General features: G+C 39.5%; 1 protein-coding gene across 1 annotated transcript in view; it reads left to right on the plus strand.

Annotated features, from left to right (window-relative positions):
- Window positions 1-24,258, plus strand: part of LOC133419780 (poly [ADP-ribose] polymerase tankyrase-2-like) — a 49,678-nt gene that overhangs the window by 18,057 nt on the left and 7,363 nt on the right. Inside the window, exons 11-25 of the mRNA XM_061709195.1 lie at window positions 1,206-1,297; window positions 1,396-1,474; window positions 1,551-1,722; window positions 2,701-2,783; window positions 2,904-3,049; window positions 5,503-5,668; window positions 7,421-7,640; window positions 10,777-10,886; window positions 14,465-14,653; window positions 14,750-15,068; window positions 15,179-15,255; window positions 18,941-19,061; window positions 20,475-20,572; window positions 22,743-22,817; window positions 24,145-24,250. Of these exons, the coding sequence (XP_061565179.1) occupies window positions 1,206-1,297; window positions 1,396-1,474; window positions 1,551-1,722; window positions 2,701-2,783; window positions 2,904-3,049; window positions 5,503-5,668; window positions 7,421-7,640; window positions 10,777-10,886; window positions 14,465-14,653; window positions 14,750-15,068; window positions 15,179-15,255; window positions 18,941-19,061; window positions 20,475-20,572; window positions 22,743-22,817; window positions 24,145-24,250 (2,053 nt within the window). The remainder of the gene's footprint in view (window positions 1-1,205; window positions 1,298-1,395; window positions 1,475-1,550; window positions 1,723-2,700; window positions 2,784-2,903; window positions 3,050-5,502; window positions 5,669-7,420; window positions 7,641-10,776; window positions 10,887-14,464; window positions 14,654-14,749; window positions 15,069-15,178; window positions 15,256-18,940; window positions 19,062-20,474; window positions 20,573-22,742; window positions 22,818-24,144; window positions 24,251-24,258) is intronic.

Genomic DNA, 24,258 nt, shown 5'->3' on the forward strand with positions numbered 1-24,258 from the left:
TTTACACTTGGCCTTGTTGCCCAGATTGGCGCTGCAATAATCACTTATCTAAGATTATTGCTGATGTTGTCCCTTCTTGGCATTGTGTTAACACACACATGAATGCTCCAGAACAGCCGACTCTCAGGAAATCTTTTATAGAGGTCTGCTGATGGTCAGTTCGGCTGCTATGCTTTTCTGTTTATAGATATATATTTATATATATATTTTTTATCTTAGTTGTCTTAAAAAAAAACAACATTCACATAGTTGAAAGCCTTGTTAAAAACAAATCTGTTCTGGTGACAAAAATACCACAAACAACATATAAAACCACGTTGTTTTTCACGGACGCTTGAATCTTTATGTGAAACGCTGCCCCCGTGTGGTCAGAAGTGTTGTTGCACCGTAGAGGGCTTTTAGGATGCTCTGATCAGAGCTGGGTAGAGTAGCTAAAAATTGTACTCAAGTAAAAGTACTGTTACTTCAGAATAATATGACTCAAGTACAAGTAAAAAGTAGTCATCCAAATAATTACTTGAGTAAAAGTAAAAAAGTACTTGGTGAAAAAACTACTCAAGTACTGAGTAACTGTTGAGTAACGTCTGATTTATTTTTTTAACACAACCATTCAAACAGATAAAAGTACAAAATAATCATCTTCAGGCAAATTAAATCAATAAAATAATAAAATAAATTTAAATTAATAAAAAATAGCTTAAATTAAAATAATCTTAAAGTAAATTCAAGTACTTTAATAAATAATAAAATAAATAAAATAATAACAGAATAAAAAAATAAATTAAGCACAAGTAGCACAAAAATTCAAGCTTTTGTACTTTTCTTTTTTAACCAGGCAGAACTAGAACAAGCCCATGAACTCAGAAACTGTGTGTGTGTTTGAGTCTGTGTAAATGTGACAAAACATGCAAAAACAAACATTTTTCCCAAAGAATCAGTGATGTCATGAGATTGAAGCGTACGCGGATAAAAGGGATAAAAGAAAAGTAACAGCTCAACGTAGCCTAATGTAGCGGAGTAAGAGTAACAGTTTCTTCTTCACAAATCTACTCAAGTAAAAGTAAAAAGTATAGTGATTCAAAACTACTGCTAAAAGTACAAAATTTCCCAAAACTTACTCAAGTAAATGTAACGGAGTAAATGTAACTTCTTACTACCCACCTCTGGCTCTGATACATGACAACCTATTCTTTTTTTTTCACCAGCATTGCGCGTCAGCGTCTCCGTACCTGAACAGGAAGCAGGTGTGTGAACTTCTCCTGAGGAAAGGAGCCAGCGTCAACGAGAAGACAAAAGAGTGAGTCCTGGGTTTGCTCTTTTACCGGTTGTGCGGCAGGTTCAGGTGGCGACACGTGGTTCTCTCCAGTCTTGTTGTAACACCACTGCCTCCCCCAGCCTGTTGACCCCCCTCCACCTGGCGTCGGAGAAAGGCCACAACGACGTCATCGAGCTCCTGGTCAAACACGAGGCCAAGGTCAGCGACTAGAGGACTTGAGAATGTTGGACGTTCGTGGAGGTTTGGCGTAAATGTAATGCTGCCATCCTCTCAGGTGAACACGTTGGATCATCTGGGCCAGACGGCGCTGCATCGAGCCGCTCGCGGCGGACGTCTGCAGACCTGCAGACTGCTGCTGACCGCCGGCTCCGACCCGCTGCTGACGTCGCTGCAGGGATTCTCGCCATCGCAGCTCGGAAACGAGAGCGTGCAGCAGATCCTGCAAGGTGATTCGTCACAGCTAGGGCTGGGGATCGATTCAAATGTCAAGAATCGATTCGATTCCGATTCTTAAGATTCAGAATCGATTATCAAGATTTGATTCGATTCGATTCGATTCCCATATTGATTTGGGTTAGGGTTAGGGTTTTTTGAGTTGTTGCATGAATTATATGACTGTAGTTATGCAAAATATGAATACTAGTATTATATTGAGATTAAACAGCAAGTATTGCAGCTAATGATGCTGTAAGGACCAATCAGCTCCCAGAATGCTGATAGAACTGCTTTCAGAAACATCATGTGGGTCAGAATTACCAAACAGATCCAGGGAGGAAACAGAGACGGATGAAATCGGTTTTATTTTTTCCCACATTCTGTTTTTATTTGTTCCATTTTTGGTCTATTTTGGTTTCTCATTTTTTGAGAATTTGGTTTTTAGTATTTTTTGCAAATGTAACCCCAAGACAGTGTATAAAGTAATGAAATATAGACAATTTATGCAATTATAACCTAACACTTTAATGTTTTCATACCTTTAAACATATTTAAAGGCAAAAACATGACACCAGTTATTCAAAAATTATATCAAAAATTGTAATGTAATGATGAAAAAAAAAAATACATAAATAAATAAAAGAAAATTAAAAAAAATCCCCCCCAAAAAAATTATTAAAAAAAATCGATCTTTAGACATATGAATCGATTTTTAGGAATTAATATGAGAATTGATTTAGAATTGGGAAATCGATTTTTTCACCACAGGACTAGTCACAGCCATGATATTTACTATAGTTTGACATCATCATTCCTTTTAATGACCGTTCAGGAGATGAGGACACCAACACCAGTTCAGTTGGGACTGCACGGGCAACATCTTGTGTTCATACCTTTGTTATGCAGGATTTAAATCCTCCATTAAGAGTCATCTTTTGGCTTTATTGATCAGTGATCATGGTTTGATTGTGTATCCGTGTGTCTCGCAGCAGGGGGAGCGCTGATCGGGAACTCTGAGGTCGACCGACAGCTGCTGGACGCCTCCAAAACAGGAGCTCTGGAAACAGTCGAGGTGTTTTTAAATTTAAAAATTCGTTAAAGGTCCGGTGTGTAGCGGTCCGCGTGGACCCGTTCTTTCTTCACCCCTCTCTTTCTTTCTGTGTCCACATCGTCCAACTGCATCTCTCTGCAGGAACTCTGTACGCCGCAGAACGTGAACTGCAGGGACATGGAGGGTCGACAGTCGACGCCGCTGCATTTCGCCGCCGGCTACAACCGCCTGGCCGTCGTTCAGTTCCTGCTGCAGCACGGAGCAGACGTGCACGCCAAGGACAAAGGGTGAACTTTACTCTTCCAAATGTTTGTTGGTGGCTTCAGCCACGTTGTCTGTGGTCCGTTAAGAGGCAGGCAGATCATTTCCACATCTTCTGGGACTGCCCAAAGATCCAGCCCTACTGGGGGGATATAATAAATATAATCAACTCAATAATGGGTCTAGAGATCACACAAGATTACACTATAATATATCTTATATGCAGGGTGCGATTTGCCGGTGGGGATGGTGGGGATTTGTCCCCCCTCTGGTTTACACGTCCTACCCTCTGCTGAATTATTTTTATCCTCGGTGGGACAAAATGTATCCCCCCCACCCAAAGTATTTTCACCATTACATCGTAATTATTAAAAAGTAATAACAACCAAAATACACAGAGTCTGTGTTCATTCTGCTTGTGCTGTGATTTTGATACCGGGAGCTAGGGCTGTTCGATTAATCGATTTTAAATCGTAATCGCGATTATGTAATTAGAACGATGTTAAAATGTGAAAATCGTAAAATCGATTTTTCAAAAAAAAATTATTAATATTTTTTTTTTTTTTAAAACCTTGTCTGCACACATATTAATGATTGATACCATATTAGTGATTGATGGAAATACCTTTCAATACCTGCGACAAGTGCCCCATCGGAGAGGCTCTTTAGTGTAGGAGGGGGCGTTGTAACATGCCACCGGGCATCCCTCAAGCCAGATGCGGTAGACCGGCTCGTGTTCCTTGCAAAAAACTTGCAAATGTGAATAGCAAATGTAATGACTGACATTACACACCTCTACCTCCTTCATGGGTTGATTATTATTTAGCATGCAAAGACCCAGTTTAGTTTAATTAGAAAATGTCTTGTTTTATTTAATTGGAAATATAATTTACTGTATGTTTGCAAGTGCTGATTTGCTGTTTTTTTTTTCCAGAGATAAAACTTTATATTTTATTATATTTTTTAAAACTTTTTTTCAACTTATTTTACAGAGTTTTGCACTTTATTCATTCATTTTTGGTTTAATAAGAGCAAAGTTTGCACTTAAAGCCCAATGGGGCAAATGTTCAATAAAAAAACAGCATATTTGAAATCATTTCTTTGCCTTTTGTCAATTCACAAAATAATCGTAATCGAAAATCGGATTTTGAGAGAAAAAAATCGAGATTTTATTTTTGGGCAAAATCGAACAGCCCTACCGGGAGCGAATCGCGCCCACAGAGAGCAGTTTTATTTTGAAAACCAACCAGATTTTCTTGCATTCCAAAAGTCCAACTTCCAGCCCGCCAAAATAAAAGATACAGTCAGTCAAATGAATGAAAAAATGAAAAGAATCCAGAGCAGCATATCCTCATTTTACAGGATCACATCCAAAAATCCCGAGAAAGTTGAGAATGTTTTCTGTTAAACTGATATCGAGAAAAAATAAAAAAATATAAATTTTGTTTATTTATTTTTATTTGGCACATTTAAAAACAATATTAGGAGAAAATATTTCTGCAAATGCAGTGGTTCAGTTCATGTTCAAAATAGGCCTACCGCGTACATTATGTAGCTTAAGTGTAAGGTTTACACAAGAAACAAGTTTTCCTATAGCCTATACTGTTGGCCCGCTGTTGTGTGGTCATTTTTCTGAATAAAAATGTTTCTCAAAATTACCCCCCCCTCTGGTTTTTTCACAAATCGCACCCTGCTTATATGTTACAAATACCTAGTCAGTCTCCCGCTAAGCTGGAATGACGGTGCTTTTTAAAGCATTCTTGGTCTCCCTCGTTCTTGATCTATAAAATAGTGACAAATACCTGATTAAAATAATGTTAGCAGCCAGTAAAAAAGCTCTAACAAGGAGGTGGCTAACTAAAGAGCCCTCGACAAAAGAGGAATGGACAGGAATGGACAGGAATTGTAAATGAAATATATATTATGGAAAAAATAACCTTCTCCTTGAACCTCAATATAGATAAATATATTACTTACTGGTGGAAGTGGTCATCTTATTTTGATGGGTGAGGAAGAGGGTGTGGAGGGGTGTGTACATCTTTTTGAGAATGTGGAGGTAGATGTCTATGAAGATAAACAGTTGTACAGGTTCTTCACATCCCTCTGTGTCGGTATATATGTATGTGTAATTGAGGGCCTAGGATTTATGTTTGGGACTTTTGATGGAGCTGCACTTCCAATGCTGCCATGTGGCTTTCCCTTTGCTGTTGGTATCAGAGCGGCTCACTGACCCGACCTGTTGTTCCTATCCGTGCACTTTTGTTATTTTTCTCTCTTTTGTTTTGCTTTTGATTTCATGTCACTCTCACATTTTTGTTATAATGTCCAAAATATGCAAATCTTTAATAATAAAGTTTAAAAAAAAAGAGATTCCATCAAAAATGATGAATCAAATGAATGAATAAAACTTGTATTTTGAAATGTTGCTGTAGAACAGAAGGAGGTATTGACCCTGCGCCCCCGTCTGTTTCTGTGTCAGAGGTCTGGTTCCGCTCCACAACGCCTGTTCCTACGGTCACTATGAGGTCGCAGAACTGCTGGTTCTTCACGGCGCCGTCGTCAACGTGGCCGACCTGTGGAAGTTCACGCCGCTGCACGAAGCTGCTGCCAAGGGCAAATACGAGATCTGTAAACTCCTGCTGCAGGTCTCTGACGTCTCCTTTAGGGTTTCTGAAGAGTAGTCCTGAAGTTACCGTATTTTCAGCACTATAAGGCGCACCTTCAATGAATGACGTATTTTAAAACTTTTTCCATATATAAGGCGCACCGCATTATAAGTATGGAGGATTTTTTGTGCCAAAATTAAATAAATAAATACATCATTAATTAATTAAAATGGGAATGAAATATATCATTAATTAATTAAATGTGTCATTAATTAATTAAAATTAGAATGAAATATATCATTAATTAATTAAAATACAATTAATTTTAAGTAAAAATATATATTTATTATTTCAGCATTTAATTCATTAATGACACATTTAATTAATGATTTTGTGTTGCTGAATCATGAAATGTAAATGTAAAACTGTCAGTTTCACTCGTCAAACTCTATCAAAATGATATATTTCATCCCCATTTTAATTAATTAATGATGTATCTATTTATTTATTTAATTTTGGCACAAAACATCCTCCATATACCTGTATACGGCGCTACAGTAGAGGCTGGGGTTACGTTCTGCATCCATTAGAACAAGGGTCTCAACCCGCGGCTCTTTCATCCTTATACTGCGGCTCCGAGTGGCTTGGGAAAATAAATTACAAAAAAAACAACTAAGTATTTAATTGAAGTATATTTTATTTGTGTTACTTCTTTAATATTTTAGTTCTAAATGGGAAGATTATTGTGATCTTGACATATTAGAATAAATATATTTTATTGTTTTTCGTCGCCCAAAATACGTATATATGTCTATGGCTGCGAGACCTGTTGCGGCTCAGTACTGATCCATACTGTATATAAGGCGCTAGGGCTGTTTGATTAATCGATTTTAAATTGTAATCGCGATTATGTGATTAGAACGATGTTAAAACCTGAAAATCGTAAAATCGATTTTTTAATTTTTTTTTTTTTTTTTACCTTGTCTGCACACATATTAATGATTGATACCATATTAATGATTGATGGAAATACCTCTCAATACCTGCGACAAGTGCCCCATGGGAGAGGCTCTTTAGTGTAGGAGGGGGCGTTGGAACATGCCACCGGGCATCCCTCAAGCCAGATGCGGTAGACCGGCTCGTGTTCCTTGCAAAAAACTTGCAAATGTGAATAGCAAATGTAATGACTGACATTACACACCTCTACCTCCTTCATGGGTTGCATTATTATTTAGCATGCAAAGACCCAGTTTAGTTTAATTTGAAAATGTCTTGTTTTATTTAATTGGAAATATAACTTACTGTATGTTTGCAAGTACTGATTTGCTGATTTTTTTTTTCAGAGATAAAACTTTATATTTTATTATATTTTTTAAAACTTTTTTTCAACTTATTTTACAGAGTTTTGCACTTTATTCATTCACTTTTGGTTTAATAAGAGCAAAGTTTGCACTTAAAGCCCAATGGGGCAAATGTTCAATAAAAAAAACAGCATATTTGAAATCATTTCTTTGCCTTTTGTCAATTCACAAAATAATCGTAATCGTAATCAAAAATCGGATTTTGAGAGAAAAAAATCGAGATTTTATTTTTGGGCAAAATCGAACAGCCCTATAAGGCGCACAAGATTATAAGGCGCATGGTCAGCTTTTGAAAAAATGTAAGGCTTTTAGGTGCACCTTATAGTGCGGAAAATACGGTAGTTTCTTGGGTCCGAGGTGGACGCCCCGCAGCAGCTCTGGTCTCATCTGGTGAACGCTCTCAGAAGAGTTTCTCATTTCTCGTCTCCAGCGTGGCGCTGATCCAACAAGGAAGAACCGCGACGGTAACACCCCTCTGGACATGGTGAGGGACGTGGACGCCGACATCCAGGACCTGCTGCGCGGCGACGCCGCCCTCCTGGACGCCGCCAAGAAAGGCTGCCTGGCCAGAGTGAAGAAGCTCTGCACAAAAGACAACGTCAACTGTAGAGACACGCAAGGGAGACACTCCACAGCGCTGCACCTGGCCGGTACCCGCACACGCACACCTGAAACATCAGTTACATGTTTTATCTCAAACATTTAAAAACTGTTCTTCAGTCTCTGCGCCGCTTCCTGCTGGGTGGGCGTCAACATCTACTGTTTGGTTTTATTGTCACTTAAAAGTCTGTAATATGCACTAGGAATGGGCGATATTTTACCGTTCACGATAAACCGTCAAAAGAATTCCCCACGGTAAGAATTTGTATCTCGCGGTAAAAACGATAAATTCATGTTGATGATGTTTTTGTGTAAAACTGATTTATGGTTCTGTGTTAAATCCACACACAACGTACGTGAAGGAAGGAAGGAAGGAAGGAAGGAAGGAAGGAAGGAAGGAAGGAAGGAAGGAAGGAAGGAAGGAAGGAAGGAAGGAAGGAAGGAAGGAAGGAAGGAAGGAAGGAAGGAAGGAAGGAAGGAAGGAAGGAAGGAAGGAAGGAAGGCAGGAAGGAAGGAAAGAAAGATGGAAGGCAGGAAGGAAGGAAAGAAAGAAGGAAGGGAGCAGGAAGATAGAAGGATGGAAGAAAGGAAGGAAGGAAGGAAGGAAGGAAGGAAGGAAGGAAGGAAGGAAGGAAGGAAGGAAGGCAGGCAGGAACGGAGCAGGAAGGAAGGAGGAAGGAAGCAGGAAGGATGGAAGGAAGATGGAGGAAGGAAGGAAGGAAGGAAGGGAGCAGGAAGATAGAAGGATGGAAGGAAGGAAGGAAAGAAGGAAGGAAGGATGGAAGATGAAGGAAGGAAGGAAGGAAGGAAGGAAGGAAGGAAGGAAGGAAGGAAGGAAGGAAGATGGAGGAAGAAGGAAGGAAGGAAGATGGAGGAAGGAAGGAAGGAAACAGGAAGGAAGGAGGAAATGAGCCAGAAAGAAAGGAAGAAAGAAAGAAAGAAAGAAAGAAAGAAAGAAAGAAAGAAAGAAAGAAAGAAAGAAAGAAAGAAAGAAAGAAAGAAAGAAAGAAGGATAAATTCCCGTTGATGACGTTTTTGTGTAACAAACATGGCGGATCTGAGAGCGAGATACAGTAGATTTATAGTTACAAAGGTGGAGTTGAATTGGTATTTTTTTTATTGTCATTTTTATCGTTGCCAGAAATCATCGTGATACATTTTTTAGTCCATACCGCCCATCCCTAATATGCACTCACAAACATTAAATTTATTTTTGCGTTTATTGTGTTTTGTTGTATCAGCTTCATTTTTTTTCTTTAATATACACCCAGTTTGGATTTCAGACCCACAATGCAGCACAAACACCTTATAAACACTTTATAACATGTTATAATGTCAATCAACCATGCTTGATTTTTTTTCTTTTTATCCGAGTACTGATTGAACCAAACTCCTAAAAGTTTGACCCCTTCATTCATTAAGAGTACAACAGTGTGTCTGTGTGTTTTTGTTTTCCCTGTTTGGGAAAATAACTGATATTATTGGGAACATAAGTCCTTCCTGGGACCTAATGGTGATGTCTGCTGTCCTGGTTAGAGTTAGAGTTTTAAGTTACTGTTTAGTATAAACTGGTAATAGTTAAAGGGGACCTATTATGAAAAACAGGTTTTTTCTTGCTTTAACATTAGGGGTGTAACGATACAGTAATCTCACGATACGGTACGATGCACGATATTGAGGTCACAATAACGATACGATATTATAGCAGTATTTTTTTAACAACCTTGCATGAGGAACATATGACTGGAAAAAATTGTCTGTTATTTGAAAGACACACAATACAAAACAATACTGTACGTTTGCCCTATTGTTACAGTTTGTAATGCTTTATAACTGTTTAAGTTTTAAAGAGAAAGCCAGGCCAACCATTTTCCACAAACTGAACTAAAAGTAAATGTCAGGTTTGCATTATGATCTTCAGTTTCATACAAGTACAAATATTTTGCCACAAACTGAGTAGTTTCTCTCATGTATGATTTGACTTTTTTCTTTTCCAGAAATTTAACAACTAAAATTAAATAAATAAATACAAGTAAATAAATACATACAATTTTACATCATAAAACAGATTGATTCATGCTCACCTTATAAGTGTAAGAGGAGATTTATTTTTGTTAAGAAGTTTATTTTGGTAATTCAGGGTTCATTATTTTATAAATATATTCTTTCTATTCTGATGTAAATCAGGGACTATAATGACACTAGTCAGTTTATCTGTAGTGATTAGTCTGTTTTAGATTGGGCGGAGTGATACGCCACAGTACGGCACTAGGTGCTGTGTTTCTAAAATCCTACACTGTTGAGGGACATTAAAGTACACTGGAACTCAGCAGAAGTTGCCCCTGTGTTTATCCTACTAAAAAGGTTTAATTTAATAAGGTAAGGCTTAACTCTACACGATATATTGTTACACCCCTAATTAACATATATAAAGTGGTCTCCCCTCAACCTGCCAACTCAGAGAAGGAGGAAAGAAACCAAATTCTGCAGTGTCTGTACAGCCGCCCGGATGAGCCGTCCAGTGTGATGTGGATCTACGAGCCGTTCAGATTCTGCTCCCGTCGTTACGTAACGAAAATGTGATTTACATAGGTTGTTCTCCGATGCGTAAACCACGCCCACAACTAACTCCACCGGCCGGAGCTTCCGGCATTTTTTTGTAGCGGTGTATCGCGTCATTCAGGCAGCCAATCAGCACAGAGCCTCATTATCATAGCCCCGCCCACTCAGAATCCCTCATAGATAATGAGGTTAGAGAATGGGAAGATAAAGACATGGCTCAGAGGCTGAATTTCTAATTTATTTAGCAAAAACAATCAAAAGCTTGTTTTTAAGACATTCAAGGCCTGTTTAAAATAGGTATTAGATGCCATAATAGGTCCCCTTTAATGTTAAAGGTACTCATGCAGTTCCACTCCTGACCACATGGAGGCAGCATATCATTAGAAGATTCATGTGTAAGACCCAACGGTGTGGTCACAGCCGTGCGTCTTGTAATGGTTGATATTCCAGGACGTCCCTAACCGTCCCCACTCATTAACAGTAAAACAGTATTGTCAGTGGCTTGTTTGTCTGCACAGATCTACACGCCTCCTTGTGGTCAGAGGTGGTGTTGCTGCATAGACTGGCTTTGTAATGCTCTAATAAGGAAAGCTGCAGGAACTTGTGTAATTGTGTGTGTCTTAGCGGGCTACAATAACCTGGAGGTGGCTGAGTACCTGCTGCAGCACGGGGCCGATGTCAACGCTCAGGATAAAGGAGGACTGATTCCTTTGCACAACGCTGCCTCCTATGGGGTGAGTGAGGAGACAACTTGCAAATAAAAAAACACCATACTCGTTTAAAAAAACTAGCAAATCCACAGGGATGGAAATCATACTTGATCCTTTCTGCCCAGTCATAATCTTCCACTCTTAAGACGATTGTTGAAGCTCAACCATTGAGAGAATAAGGGTATATAAGGAAACATACACATACCCAAGTTTTTGAACCTCTGGTCGCATCTAAGTAACATCATAATAACACTGTAGATCATTCAGAAAAACATGGAAAAGGCTCATTTGATCACTTTTAAATATCACAAGAGACCAAAGTGTATAGTTTGAATAAATTACATCAAGTCTGCTAAACAAGACTGCAAGATAATCTACAAATTTAAGCCGGACAGTGTTTTTCCTGGTGTGCTGGATTCATGTGGCTGCCATGTAAGAATGCTTTTGGCTTTTAATCTGGCCTTGTCTTCACTGATTGACACTCACACACTCGTACAGTGATTAACTGCTGATTGAAGAGACGGAGAGTGGGCTCACGTACCGCTGAAGAGGCCTTCGAGGACACTGGGGATAAATGTGTGTGAACAATAATCTGGTCTGAATCATGTTTTTGAGGACTCGTCTTTCACTTCAGAATGATAAAAATATCAACTGGAGGTTGAAGACCTGATGAAATTCAGACAAGGTCATAATACAACCTGTAAGTATGTGCATTCGTGGAGCACTTGTCTGGGGAGGTTTAGTTGGGTCTTCACTCTGTTAGATGTGTTTATGGTGACCGATTCAGTGTCAGGTGTAGTGAGTGGAGCACCTGCGGTACCGGGGACAGGTAAAAAAAAACCTTACTTTCTACAGCTCAACTCTGAATTCAGACTTGCCTTTGATGTTTCACCATCATAAATCAGAGTCCAGTGAAAATCTCTGCTTGATTCATATAATCCCAAATCCCCTCTGTGAGAATAGAAATCCTTTTTTGCGCTCTTGGATAATGAGCGAACGCGGGACATAACAAGCCAGAATCTTCTAGTCCAGGGGTCGGCAACCCAAAATGTCGAAAGAGCCGTATTGGACCAAAAACACAAAAAAACAAATATGTCTGGAGCCGCAAAAAATGAAAAGTCTTGTATAAGCCTTAGAATGAAGGCAAATGGCGAAATGTTGAGAAAAAAGTCGAAATGTTGAGAAAAAAGTTGAAATGTCGAGAAAAAAGTCGAAATGTCAAGGAAATAATCAAAATTTTGACAAAAAAGTCGAAATGATGAGAAAACAGTTGAAATGTTGAGTAGAAAAAAGTCAAAATTTCGAGAAAAAAGTCGAAATGTCGAGATTAATGTCTAAGTATAATCTCGAGAAAAAAGTCGAAATGTCGAGAAACCTAGTCGAAATGTCGAGATTAAAAAGGAAAAGAAAAAAAGAGAAATAAAGGAAAAAAGAAGAAAAAAGAGAAAAAAAGGAAAAAAGAGAAAAAAGGAAAAAAAAGAAGAAAAAAAGGAAATAAAAGGTCAAACATTTTTGAAAAAGTTCCAGGGAGCCACTAGGGCGGCGCTAAAGAGCTGCATGCGGCTCTAGAGCCGTGGGTTGCTGATCCCTGTTCTAGGCAGTCAGAATTTACAGTGTTCTGATTGGATAATGCCTGAAGTGTCGAAGAATTTGTAACTCGTCATTCAATTGGCTCCAGGTTTCCAGGTGTCAGTCAAAATCTGTCAAGCCCTTCCTGAGATATGGCCTCATGCAAACCCCCGCCGCTCCAGCGGGGGACTCACGGCAGATGTATGTGTACAGCTGCTAAAAAATAGGCCTAAAACAGTTGCATTTGAAAGGAATTTAGAGACATATACAAGGTGGGAAATAATTATTTGATCCCTTGCTGAATTTATTTGCTACGTTTCCCGATTCTTATGGTTGTTAGTGACCATGGTTATAAACAAAATATTTAAAAAAATGCATCATAGAAGTGATCAAATGTTGAACATTTCACTGAGTGAAATAAGTGTTAGCTGCCCGAGCAACACATAAGTCAGTGCTCAGTGGACGACCCCTGGTTGCAGCTCAGCCATGAGGCAGCTCAGGAGGGATGTGGCCAACTCGGCTCAGGTGTTGGCTGCCGCTTGGAAACTCGCCGCTTCGGCTCCCTCCACAGGTTTTCTACTTGGCCGAGGTCTGGAGACCAACGAGGCCCCTCCATGACTAGCCCTGTGTTGAAAAAATCGATTTCCCAATTCTAAATCGATTCTCATATTAATTCCTAAAAATCGATTCAAATGTCTGAAGATCGATTTTTCGGGGGGGGGGGGGGTTATTTTCTTTTTTCTTTTATTTATTTATGTATTTGTTTTTTTTCATCTTTACATTACAACTTTTGGTTATTTTTTTGTTTATCCCCAAAAAAGGAATGTTTTGTTGGACACGAGAATAACTGGTGCCATGTTTTTGCCTTTAAATATGTTTAAAGGTATGAAAACATTAAAGCGTTAGGTTATAATTGCACAAATTGTCTATATTTCATTACTTTATATACTGTCTTGGGGTTACATTTGCAAAAAATGCTAAAAACCAAATGCTCAAAAATTAAAAACCAAAATAGACCAAAAATGGAACAAATAAAAACGGAATGTGGGAAAAAATAAAAGCGATTTCATCCGTCTCTGTTTGCTCCCTGGATCTGTTTGATAATTCTGACCCACATGATGTTTCTGAAAGCAGTTCTATCAGCATTCTGGGAGCTGATTGGTCCTTACAGCATCATTAGCTGCAATACTTTAATCTCAATATAATACTAGTAGTAATATTTTGCATAACTACAGTCATATCATTCATGCAACAGCTCAAAAAACAGTTTTAATAACACTAACCCAAATCAATATCGGAATCGAATCAAATCTTGATAATCGATTCTGAATCTTAAGAATCGGAATTGAATCGATTCTTGACATTTGAATCAATCCCCAGCCTTATCCATGACCTTAATATGCTTCTTCCTGAGCCACCCCTTTGTTGCCCTGGCAATGATGTTTTGGATCGTTGTCATGCCGGAGACCCATCTACGACCCGTCTCCAGTGTTTCAGAGCACACGGCTCCTTTCATGCTGAAGATGATTGGAATCATCTGCATCACGAACAGGAAGCTGAGATCACTCATCCCTCTCTTCTTCCATATAATCAATACTACAAGATCACTGCACTTGTTTTTAGCCACTCATTTATTACTACAGTGGGGCAAAAAAATATTTACCAGTTGTGCAAGTTCTCCCACTTAAAAAGATAAGAGAGGCCTGTAATTTTCATCACATGTATATCTCAACTATGAGAGACAGAACGGGGGGAACGAATCCAGGAAATCACTTTTAAGTGGGAGAACTTGCACAATTGGTGGCTGACTAAATACTTTTTTGCCCCACTGTATGTGTTACTGTTTTTAATGCACGTGTTATTTTTGATGATGTAAAATGGTCTTTTTTTTCTTTTTTCTGTTGTTAGTTCTCATCGTTTTTGTGTTCCCTTTTATGCTGCCTCTTGGCCAGGTCGTCATGGTAACTGAGGACTGCTTAAGTGAAGGTCATTTTCATTATTATTATGATGTTATTTATTATTCCTCTTATCAGCACGTGGACGTGGCGGCTGTCCTCATAAAGTACGACGCCTGCGTCAACGCCACTGATAAGTGGGCGTTCACGCCGCTGCAGGAGGCGGCTCAGAAGGGCCGCACGCAGCTTTGTGCGCTCCTATTGGCTCACGGCGCCGACCCCACCCTCCGGAACCAGGAAGGCCAGTCGGCGCTGGACCTGGTCACGGTCAGTCTCCCGCTAAGCTGGAATGACGGTGCTTTTTAAAGCATTCTTTGTCTCCCTCGTTCTTCATCTCCCCCTCTTCTTCCTCTGCTCCTGCAGGCCGATGACGTCCGGGCGTTGCTGACGGCAGCGATGCCTCCCTCCGCTCTCCCCGGGTGTTTTAAACCGCAGGTCATCACCGTAGCTCCACCAACGTCCGGTGCTCCACCCGTCGCCGTCGTCCCACCGCTCCTCCCCTCTTCCTCATCTTCCTCCTCCTCTTCAAGTCTCCACGTTGCAGCTGCTACCAACAGTAACGCCTCTGCCGGTGCAGACTCCTCATCTTCACAGTCATCCTCATCTCCACCGGGGCCTCCTGAGACGTCGGTGGTTCCCTCGGCCACCGAGGGGTCGCTGAGAGCCGAGAACAAAGAGGAAGGTAAGTGACGAAGAGCAGCGGCGGTGGCACCGTCCTGACCGGCAGACCTTCTGCACCCAGAATGCAGGAACGTTAATGTCATTCACACATTTGTGTCTCGGCTCTTGCAGGGACTGAGCTCAGCATCTGCCAGTTCCTGATGGATCTGGGATTGGAGCACGTGGTGGAAATCTTCGACAGGGAGCAGGTGAGCACTTCCCCACCGTCCAGCAGGACAAGCGCTGGTGCTGAAGAGGTCAGTCCAGCCGTAAATGTTACCAGGAAAGAGCTGAAACCCCGGCGGGGTGCAGCTAACCTCCTCCCAGGATGCCAACAAAGAATATATCATTATGAAAATAGAGAAAGTCAAAGTGATTTTCATGTTAGACGTTAAAACGCCATCAGGTTTGGAACGTTGAGCCCCATGACTGATGGTTAAAATAAAAACCCTGCAGTGCAGCTTCATAACCAACCTGAATACTTTACGGCATCGTCCGTCACAGTTGAGTTAATTTAAAGCAGCACTATGTAACTTTTCCACCTTAATATAATATTTCCAGAGTCATTGTGATGGTACATCAACTTCCAACAGGTTTAATGAACCTCTGTCATGGTCTGAGGGGTCTGTATCGCCTTCACTGGCACTATGTAACTTTGAGGTGCATGGTAGGAACCCTGCCACACTAAAAAACTACACATTTTTACGGCTTTGACTGCTTTACGGCATACGTCACTTCCCCCTCCTTCCCGATTCGTAGTCGAGACAAAAATGGGCGGGGCTTGGAGCGCAGCTCCGCAGAAGCTGGTAACCCGTTGCTGCGTTGCTGCTGCAGCAGCTCCACACAACAGACGTGGGGAAAAGATCGCTAATGGTTTAACTTTTCACCGGTTTCCTGCTTGGAGGCAGAACCACGCAGGCCAAGTATCTGAGATAACAGAGTAAAAGAGTAAAAGAGTCGTCGGCTCGCTTTGGATCGCGGCTGTAACGACCAAACACCGGCTTCCACACAGTAAAGCCTGAATTATGGTTCTGCGTTAAATCGACGCAGACCTACGGCGTAGGGTACGTGTCGCCGCGTACCCTACGCCGTAGGCTCTGCGTCGATTTAACGCAGAACCATAAACAGCCTTAAACCACAAACACTCACACAGACGGGTCGGATCAAAACACAGGCTTTATTCCCCACTTCTCCAGCTAAACGCAGTTGCTGGCCAGCTCTCTGCGGAGCAATTAACCCCAATCTTCACATAAAACTAGTTTGTTGAGGAAAAAATATTAACTCTTATTTGTAGCTGCAGAGGAAAAAAATAATCTCACGAGGAAAACAAAAATATTGCTCACGCCTCGGAGCCTCTTCACCATAATATAGCAGTCAAAAAAAAAGAAAAGAGAAGTAAGAGGGATACAAAACATGTACTGTATGTTGTACTATTATACAAATTTATTGAAACACATGGCTCTTTAGTAGGGATTTCATATGGATCCAAACCGTTAATAATCATTATTTTCTCCATATACCGCTCCCTGGCTTCCTTGTTTAAGGTATCCCGGTAAATTCCAGTTCCTTTCCAGCAGTTTAACATCTTTTTTTTGCGTTCTGTCTGTTCACTTGGTGAAACAGAAAAGCGTCCCGTCTTCTCTCATCAAAACAAATGCAGCGACGGGACAGGAGTTTTCCGGCAGTACGCGCTGGTGCTCATGGGAAACGTAGTGTTCTTTCTAGTAAAACACTACCGCTTTTGTCCAAAAGATGCCGCCAAACTCAGAAAAGCTGAAAGTTACGTTGTGCTGCTTTAAAGGAAAACTATAGTCCAACAGTGATGATGTCACACGCATCAGCAGCAGGTAAAACGGGCAAACTCTCTGTAAACGACATGGATGGAGACTTTCAGTCAACAGTTCAACATCTGGGATGCAGATGTGCTCCTTCACAGCAGCATCTCCAGGATTACAGTCTCTGTGAACAAGCTTTGCTCTTACTGCTCCATCTTCAGCTTCTGTCTGCCTGTCGCAGAACATCCATACAGAAAGACTGAAGGCATGGAGGCATGTTTCTGCGAAAATACATGATATTAATCCTCTAAAATACCCACTACGGCTTGTGGACTGAATGAAAGAAAAGCCCACGTGTGTCATCAGGGAGTGTTGAAAAAATCGATTCCCCAATTCTAAATCGATTCTCATATTAATTCCTAAAAATCGATTAATATGTCTAAAGATCGATTTTTTTTTCTTTTTTGGGTTTTTTTTTTTAATTTATTTTAAAATTTATTTATTTATGTAATTTTTTTTCATCATTACATTACAACTTTTGGTTATTTTTTTGTTTATCCCCAAAAAAGTAATATTTTGTTGGACACGAGAATAACTGGTGCCATGTTTTCGCCTTTAAATATGTTTAAAGGTGTGTAAACATTAAAGTGTTAGGTTATAATTGCATAAATTGTCTATATTTCATTACTTTATACACTGTCTTGGGGTAACATTTGCAAAAAATGCTGAAAACCAAATGCTCAAAAATTAAAAACCAAAATAGATCGAAAATGGAACAAATAAAAACGGAATGTGGGAAAAAATAAAACTGATTTCATCCGTCTCTGTTTCCTCCCTGGATCTGTTTGGTAATTCTGACCCACGATGTTTCTGAAAGCAGTTCTATCAGCATTCTGGGAGCTGATTGGTCCTTACAGCATCATTAGCTGCCAATACTGTTTAATCTCAATATAATACTAGTAGTAATATGTTGCATAACTACAGTCATATAATTCATGCAACAGCTCAAAAAACAGTTTTAATAACACTAACCCAAATCAATATCGGAATCAAATCGGATCGAATCAAATCTTGATAATCGATTCTGAATCTTAAGAATCGGAATCGAACCGTTTCTTGACATTTGAATCGATCCCCAGCCCTAAGTGTTCGGGGTTACTATCAAGTACCAGCAACTATTTCTGTATTTGTGAGGTCCACCTTTAGTTTAAGACCTCATTAGAACATTTCATTTAGTTCAACTCACGTTTAGCTCGAGACTGTAGGCCATGTCAGATTGCCAGCCCGACCTGGGTTTGTATCGTATCCGGAATACATTTGTTGTCAGTCTGAACAGGTGCGATTCAGGTGTGATTCAGGTGCGATTCAGGTGTGATTCTTCCAAATCTGAATCATATGCACCCGGTTTCACTGGTGATTCCCGCAGTGCTGGTCATGACATCTGTGACATGCGCAAAAACCACTCAGTTTACGTTGTTTTCGATGGAGAACAGTTGACATAACCATCCTGCGTCTCTGGAGCTTTCTTGTAACTTATAGCGGTAGCAAAGCCGCTTCACCGGTTTTCCTTTTTTTTTTATTTACATCAGTTCTGTTGGTGTTGGTTACCATAGCAACCACGTGAACTAGGGAATGTCAGCACCCAGAGAGCAGATACATAGAAGTTAAAATATGGCTCACTTTGGCCACTTGTTGGCCCAGTTACAGCACTAGCAAGTGTTCTGTTGGCCAGACCTGGGCCCAAGGTCACAACCTGGGCCCAATATCTTTTATGTTGTTGCTCTGGGCCAGATCTGGTCCAAATGACATTATCCAGCTTTGACATGGGTTAATCTAAGTGTTGTAAGGAGCACGCATGGCCCAAATGTCCAGAAGAAATACAGATCTGGGCTATGTTTGGTTAACATGTGGTTAAGTTCAGGCACACGCGCACTCACCGTCATTTATGGCCAAATGGGGACCAAAGGAAACTGCAGATGTGGCCGTGTTTGAACCAAATATTCTTTGCTGCTGGGCAATAAAACACAGATTTGATGTGATCTCTCACAGTAAAGGAAAGACGATTTATCTGTAAATCAAATATAAAAACAGAACCAAAAATCAATGCGTGTATGTGCAGATCACTCTGGACGTGCTGGTGGAGATGGGTCACTGTGAGCTGAAGGAGATCGGCATCAACGCCTACGGACACCGACACAAGATCATCAAAGGAGTGGAGAGGCTGACCGGTGGGCCGCAGAGTGAGAACACACACACACACACACACACACACACACACACATTACTGAACTCTGCATGTTAATGTTTTGAAATGTGACCCGAAACGTAAACAAACATATGGTAGCGCCACCTGCAGTGTTGGGTGTAACGTGTTACAAAGTAACGCGTTACTGTAACGAGATTACATTCGCCAGTAACGCAGTAATGTACCGCGTTACAGTTGTAATTTGGGTAATCACATTATAGTTACTCTAAGACAAAAAAAATTATGTTACTTTAGTTACTTTAAGCTTTTCAGCTACATGTAGAACGGGAGAAAAGAAAAGAAAATCAAACTTGCCTTTCATGCATCTTCACGGGTTGTGCAACACTTGTCTGACTTAACATGATTTTACGTGATTTTACGTGATTTTACGTGATTTTACGTGATTTTATGGGATTTTACGGGACTTTAGGAATACACATTTGTGCTGATCTGGGCACTGCAGTAATAAGGTTCCAACTACAGGACTGTCTCAGAAAATTAGAATATTGTGATAAAGTTCTTTATTTTCTGTAATGCAATTAAAAAAACAAAAATGTCATACATTCTGGATTCATTACAAATCAACTGAAATATTGCAAGCCTTTTATTATTTTAATATTGCTGATTATGGTTTACAGTTTAAGATTAAGATTCCCAGAATATTCACATTTTTTTAGATAGGATATTTGAGTTTTCTTAAGCTGTAAAACATAATCAGCAATATTAAAATAATAAAAGACTTGCAATATTTCAGTTGATTTGTAATGAATCCAGAATGTATGACATTTTTGTTTTTTGTAATTGCATTACAGAAAATCACAATATTCTAATTTTCTGAGACAGTCCTGTATATGTTGTTCATTGGCAATCGAGTTATGGAGCAGCTCAGGTGATATTGCGGAGTAATCCAAAAGTAATATAACTAGTTACTTTCAGCAACCAGTAACTAAGTAGTGTAAGGGATTACTTTTAAAAAAAGTAACTAGTAATATGTAATGGATTACTTTTTTGAGTAACTACCCCAACACTGGCCACCTGTAGGTCAGCGTGTGTAATTTCACTGACTAGGAATCTATGACCAAGTGTTTGACTCGGTCTTTGCTGCCTGTCTCATTTGGTGTAGAAAAATATTAATAATGGAACAAAAATAAGATGAATCCAGCATTAAAGCAGCTGTATGAGTTACACACCATCATGTGGTCTGTAGGCCTCGTTTGCTGTAGCTTTTCCTTGTTTTTGTTTAATTTTTTATATATTTCATGAAAACAAAATCAGCGAAAATGTGTCTCAGACTTTTTACCTCTTATTTGTGTGTGTGTGTGTGTGTGTGTGTGTGTGTGTGTGTGTGTGTGTGTGTGTGTGTGTGTGTGTGTGTGTGTGTGTGTGTGTGTGTGTGTGTGTGTGTCAGGCCTGAACCTTTACCTGACGCTGAACCCAGCCAACAGCGGGACGGTCCTGATCGACCTCGCCGTCGACGATAAGGAGTTCCAGTCGGTGGAGGAGGAGGTACCGGTCTGGTTCTACCACTTTTGTTTGTAGAATCGGGCTCCAGCTGGTTTTGGGGGAAAAAAAAGCAAAAGCACTCAAAATAAGTTTAAGCACTGGACAAAATAAGTTCGGCGTGGATGAGCCGGTGCAGTTTTTGATTTGACTTTAGGACTGGTTATGACTAGAGTCTTTTAGTCCATCTCAGGGACCTGTTTCATCAGTTTTTCGGATTTTTGACGGATTTTTTTATGTTGATTTCAGAGCTGTTTCCAACGGTTTCAGTGGGATTTTGATTTATTTTATTACGTTTTTTAACAAGGTGTGGACTTACTTTTCATTTTAGAACCGGTTTCATACGCAGATCTTTTTTATTTTTGTTTGGTCAAATGTTTCTGGGTTGTTGGGTCTGTTTCAGAGCCTCTTGGAGAATTAAACACGGATCAATAAGCTTCATGGTCTTCTGGGTTTTCATTAACTGCAGACCATCTGTTTGGACAGATGTGGTGTATTTTTTTTATGACGCCTGCCAGATGTTTGGGCTTGTTGATTGTCTTGTGAAGCTCTCGGAAAAGGAAGAGACTCATATTCAACATGTGTTCAATGACACTGGAGAGATGAGCAGAAAGTAATTGAACTACAATTCATTTACAATAGAACATCAAAGTTTATCAGATGTTAAAAGTCACATTCATTGAAGACGTTGACAAGATACTAGCTAATTTTGAACATGAGAAAGCAGAGCTTTGAGTCTGGGTGTGTAAATGGACCAAACTTCAGGTCAGACTTTCCACCAGATAAAAACAGATCCATGAAGATCCAGGATTGCTCTGCAGCTCCAGTTCTGTATCAGATAAGGATGGGAGAACATTCCTCCCAGAAAACCCCTTCAACTGGTCTAGTAGTTCCCAGAGGGATTTGGACTATTTTTACAAGACGAGGAGATGCTAGGCGGGGGTAAACATCTGTCTAATGGTAGTTAGAGGCAGTTTCTCCTGCGTTGGTTGGTTTTTATTCCTTGGATGTGAATACACTGCAAACACACCGTAAGAGCTATAAAGGAATAAAATAAAATAAAATAAAATAAATAAAATAAAATAAAATAAAATAAAATAAAATAAAATAAAATAAAATAAAATAAAATAAAATAAAATAAAATAAAATAAAATAAAATAAAATAGAGTTAGTCTTTCTACATTCATATACGTTTCATTAAACTTAAATACAGACCAACACAGCTGCTCGCTCGGTCGGTAATAACAGCTACCGCTAACCACAATACATGAGTAACCATGGCAACCAAACTCAAGCTGGACATAAATACGGCATATAATTTGCACAAATTCTCATCAGCAGGTGCTTTTTGTGTCAGTTAGGCTCCACTTTAGCATTCCTGACACTAGTTTAGTCTTTCAGACACACTTTCTACTGCCGTTAAACTTTTACCGTTAAAGTCTGAAGCGCCTTCAAAATAAAAGCACTAAATATCGGTCTCCTTAATATATAACAAATAAAATAAAAGCCTAAAATAACGTTAATGAGAAAACAAACATAAAAACACATTTATAGAAATACTCATATTAAAGGTAATTTACAATTTCCATTATTTTATTTTATTTTTTCGAAAATGTTTTATTATTCATTATTATTATTATTATTATTATTATTATTATTATTATTATTATTATTATTATTATTATAGAGAAAATACCACAGTTTTTAATGCCGATCTTGTCATTTTATTTAGTTTTTATCAGCTACACCTTTAGATTGGGCTGTGAAAATATTGTCAGACATTAAACCGGTCCGCGGTACAGAAAAGGTTGGGGATCGCTGCCTTAAGGAAATGAAACACTCCTATGACATTCTGTATATATGCCACTGTGAGCTACTGCAGCATACAGATGCCAAATCCTTATCAATGTTGAAAATATGCGGCTTGATTGTGTCATTTTGTCCTGTACTCTGTGTTTTCCACGGACCCCTCCGTTTCAGTTGTGGACACATGAAAAAGGGGGAATGTGGCTAAAGTGGATAAATGGGATTGGTATCTTTGTATCAGAGAGGGAAAGACTTGGATGGCGGGTCAGACTTGTAGAGTCTGGGTTGTCGGCGTGGGTTGAGATGTTTTAGCAAACCACAGGTCCATCACCATAGTTGTGCAGTAATTATAATTCTGTGTATGGACCAGATGCAGAGTACGATCAGAGAGCATCGAGATGGGGGCCACGCGGGAGGAGTCTTCAACAGATACAACCTGGTCAAGGTAAATATGTTGCCATTTAGATGTCTTTTAGTAGGTTGTAAGGTTGTAAATCATTTTTAAATTGCCACCGCAAGGAACCAGAAATCTCACCTCAAAGTTCTCCGTTGGGGAAACTATGGAACAATCGTGTCTTTGGTGTACAGTGGCGCTACATCGAGCTTGGAGCATTTACAGTCCTACTTTGGATTTAGCAGGGAGCCATTTGATCCCTCCTGCTAATACTGATAAGAAGTCCTGCATTTCTGGGTCAGATAGGGACTTTTCAGAGTACTTTTGGAATACCTTGGTTACCTTACTGATTGTTTAATCTGACCTGCTCCATATTAGATATCATTTTGCTGAAATGATGGCACAAGTGTCATCTTGTCCACTCTGGCGGTCTGTGGGGCTGCTTTCAGGTGTCAAAAGTGCATCCATTGAAAATATCTTTATTGCAACCTCACAATACCATTGTAATGTATGGAAGCCCATAGGGGACTTTATTCAAATGAAAATGTAATTCCACAATAGCATTATAATTTTCCACAAATGCATGAGTTATTTGGGACAAAAATGAAATTAAAATGCAATAATTCAATTTGAATTTTCATTTTCACATACTTGTATGGGCATTCTATGACAATATTAAAATGAAAATGGAAAAGCTGTTTCACATTTCATTTTGAAAGATTTAACCTGATTTACAGAGGACAATATTCAAATGCAATAAGAGAAATAGCGCCCCCAGGCTAATGCATTTACATTTAAATGTCACCAAGCTCTTTTCTGGACAAAATTTAAATTAAAATGCAATTTTCTAACAACTTGCAAATTAAAATGAAAACGGCATTTCACATTTCATTTTCAAAGACTGAAACTGCTACACAAAGGACAATATTAAAATGTAATAAGAGAAACAGCATTTTTGTCCCAAATAACTCATGCATATGTGGAAAATTATAATGCTATTGTGGAATTACATTTGCATTTGAATAAAGTCCCCTATGGGCTTCCATAGTAACGTACCTCTTTTTGTTAGGCTATATCCAATAGTGTGTCAAATATTTAGGGCTAAAAGGAATAATCTTGTTCTTTTCTAAATTCAGAAGCAGAAGTGAGTTCCCTTGACTTTATGTCTTTAAGAAATGCTTCTAGTCTAAGAAACTGTTTTAACAAAATATCATCTGCATAGATGCTGATTTTTATGCTGTGCTGTCTAGTTATATTACAGAACAGAAGCATATATACATAGAAAATTATAGATCCCAGGACAGAACCCTGTGGAACGCCATGACTAGTTGTGCTGTGTGGATGTCACTCATTACTTCCATCAACAACTGTGTTTCAGATTCAGAGGGTCTGCAACAAGAAGCTGTGGGAGAGATACAGCCACCGCCAGAAGGAGGTGTCAGAGGAAAACCACAACCACTCCAACGAGCGGATGCTCTTCCACGGTCAGAAT

The sequence above is a fragment of the Cololabis saira genome, chromosome 19 (assembly GCF_033807715.1).
Source record: "Cololabis saira isolate AMF1-May2022 chromosome 19, fColSai1.1, whole genome shotgun sequence".
NCBI classification, from domain to species: Eukaryota; Metazoa; Chordata; class Actinopteri; order Beloniformes; family Belonidae; genus Cololabis; species Cololabis saira.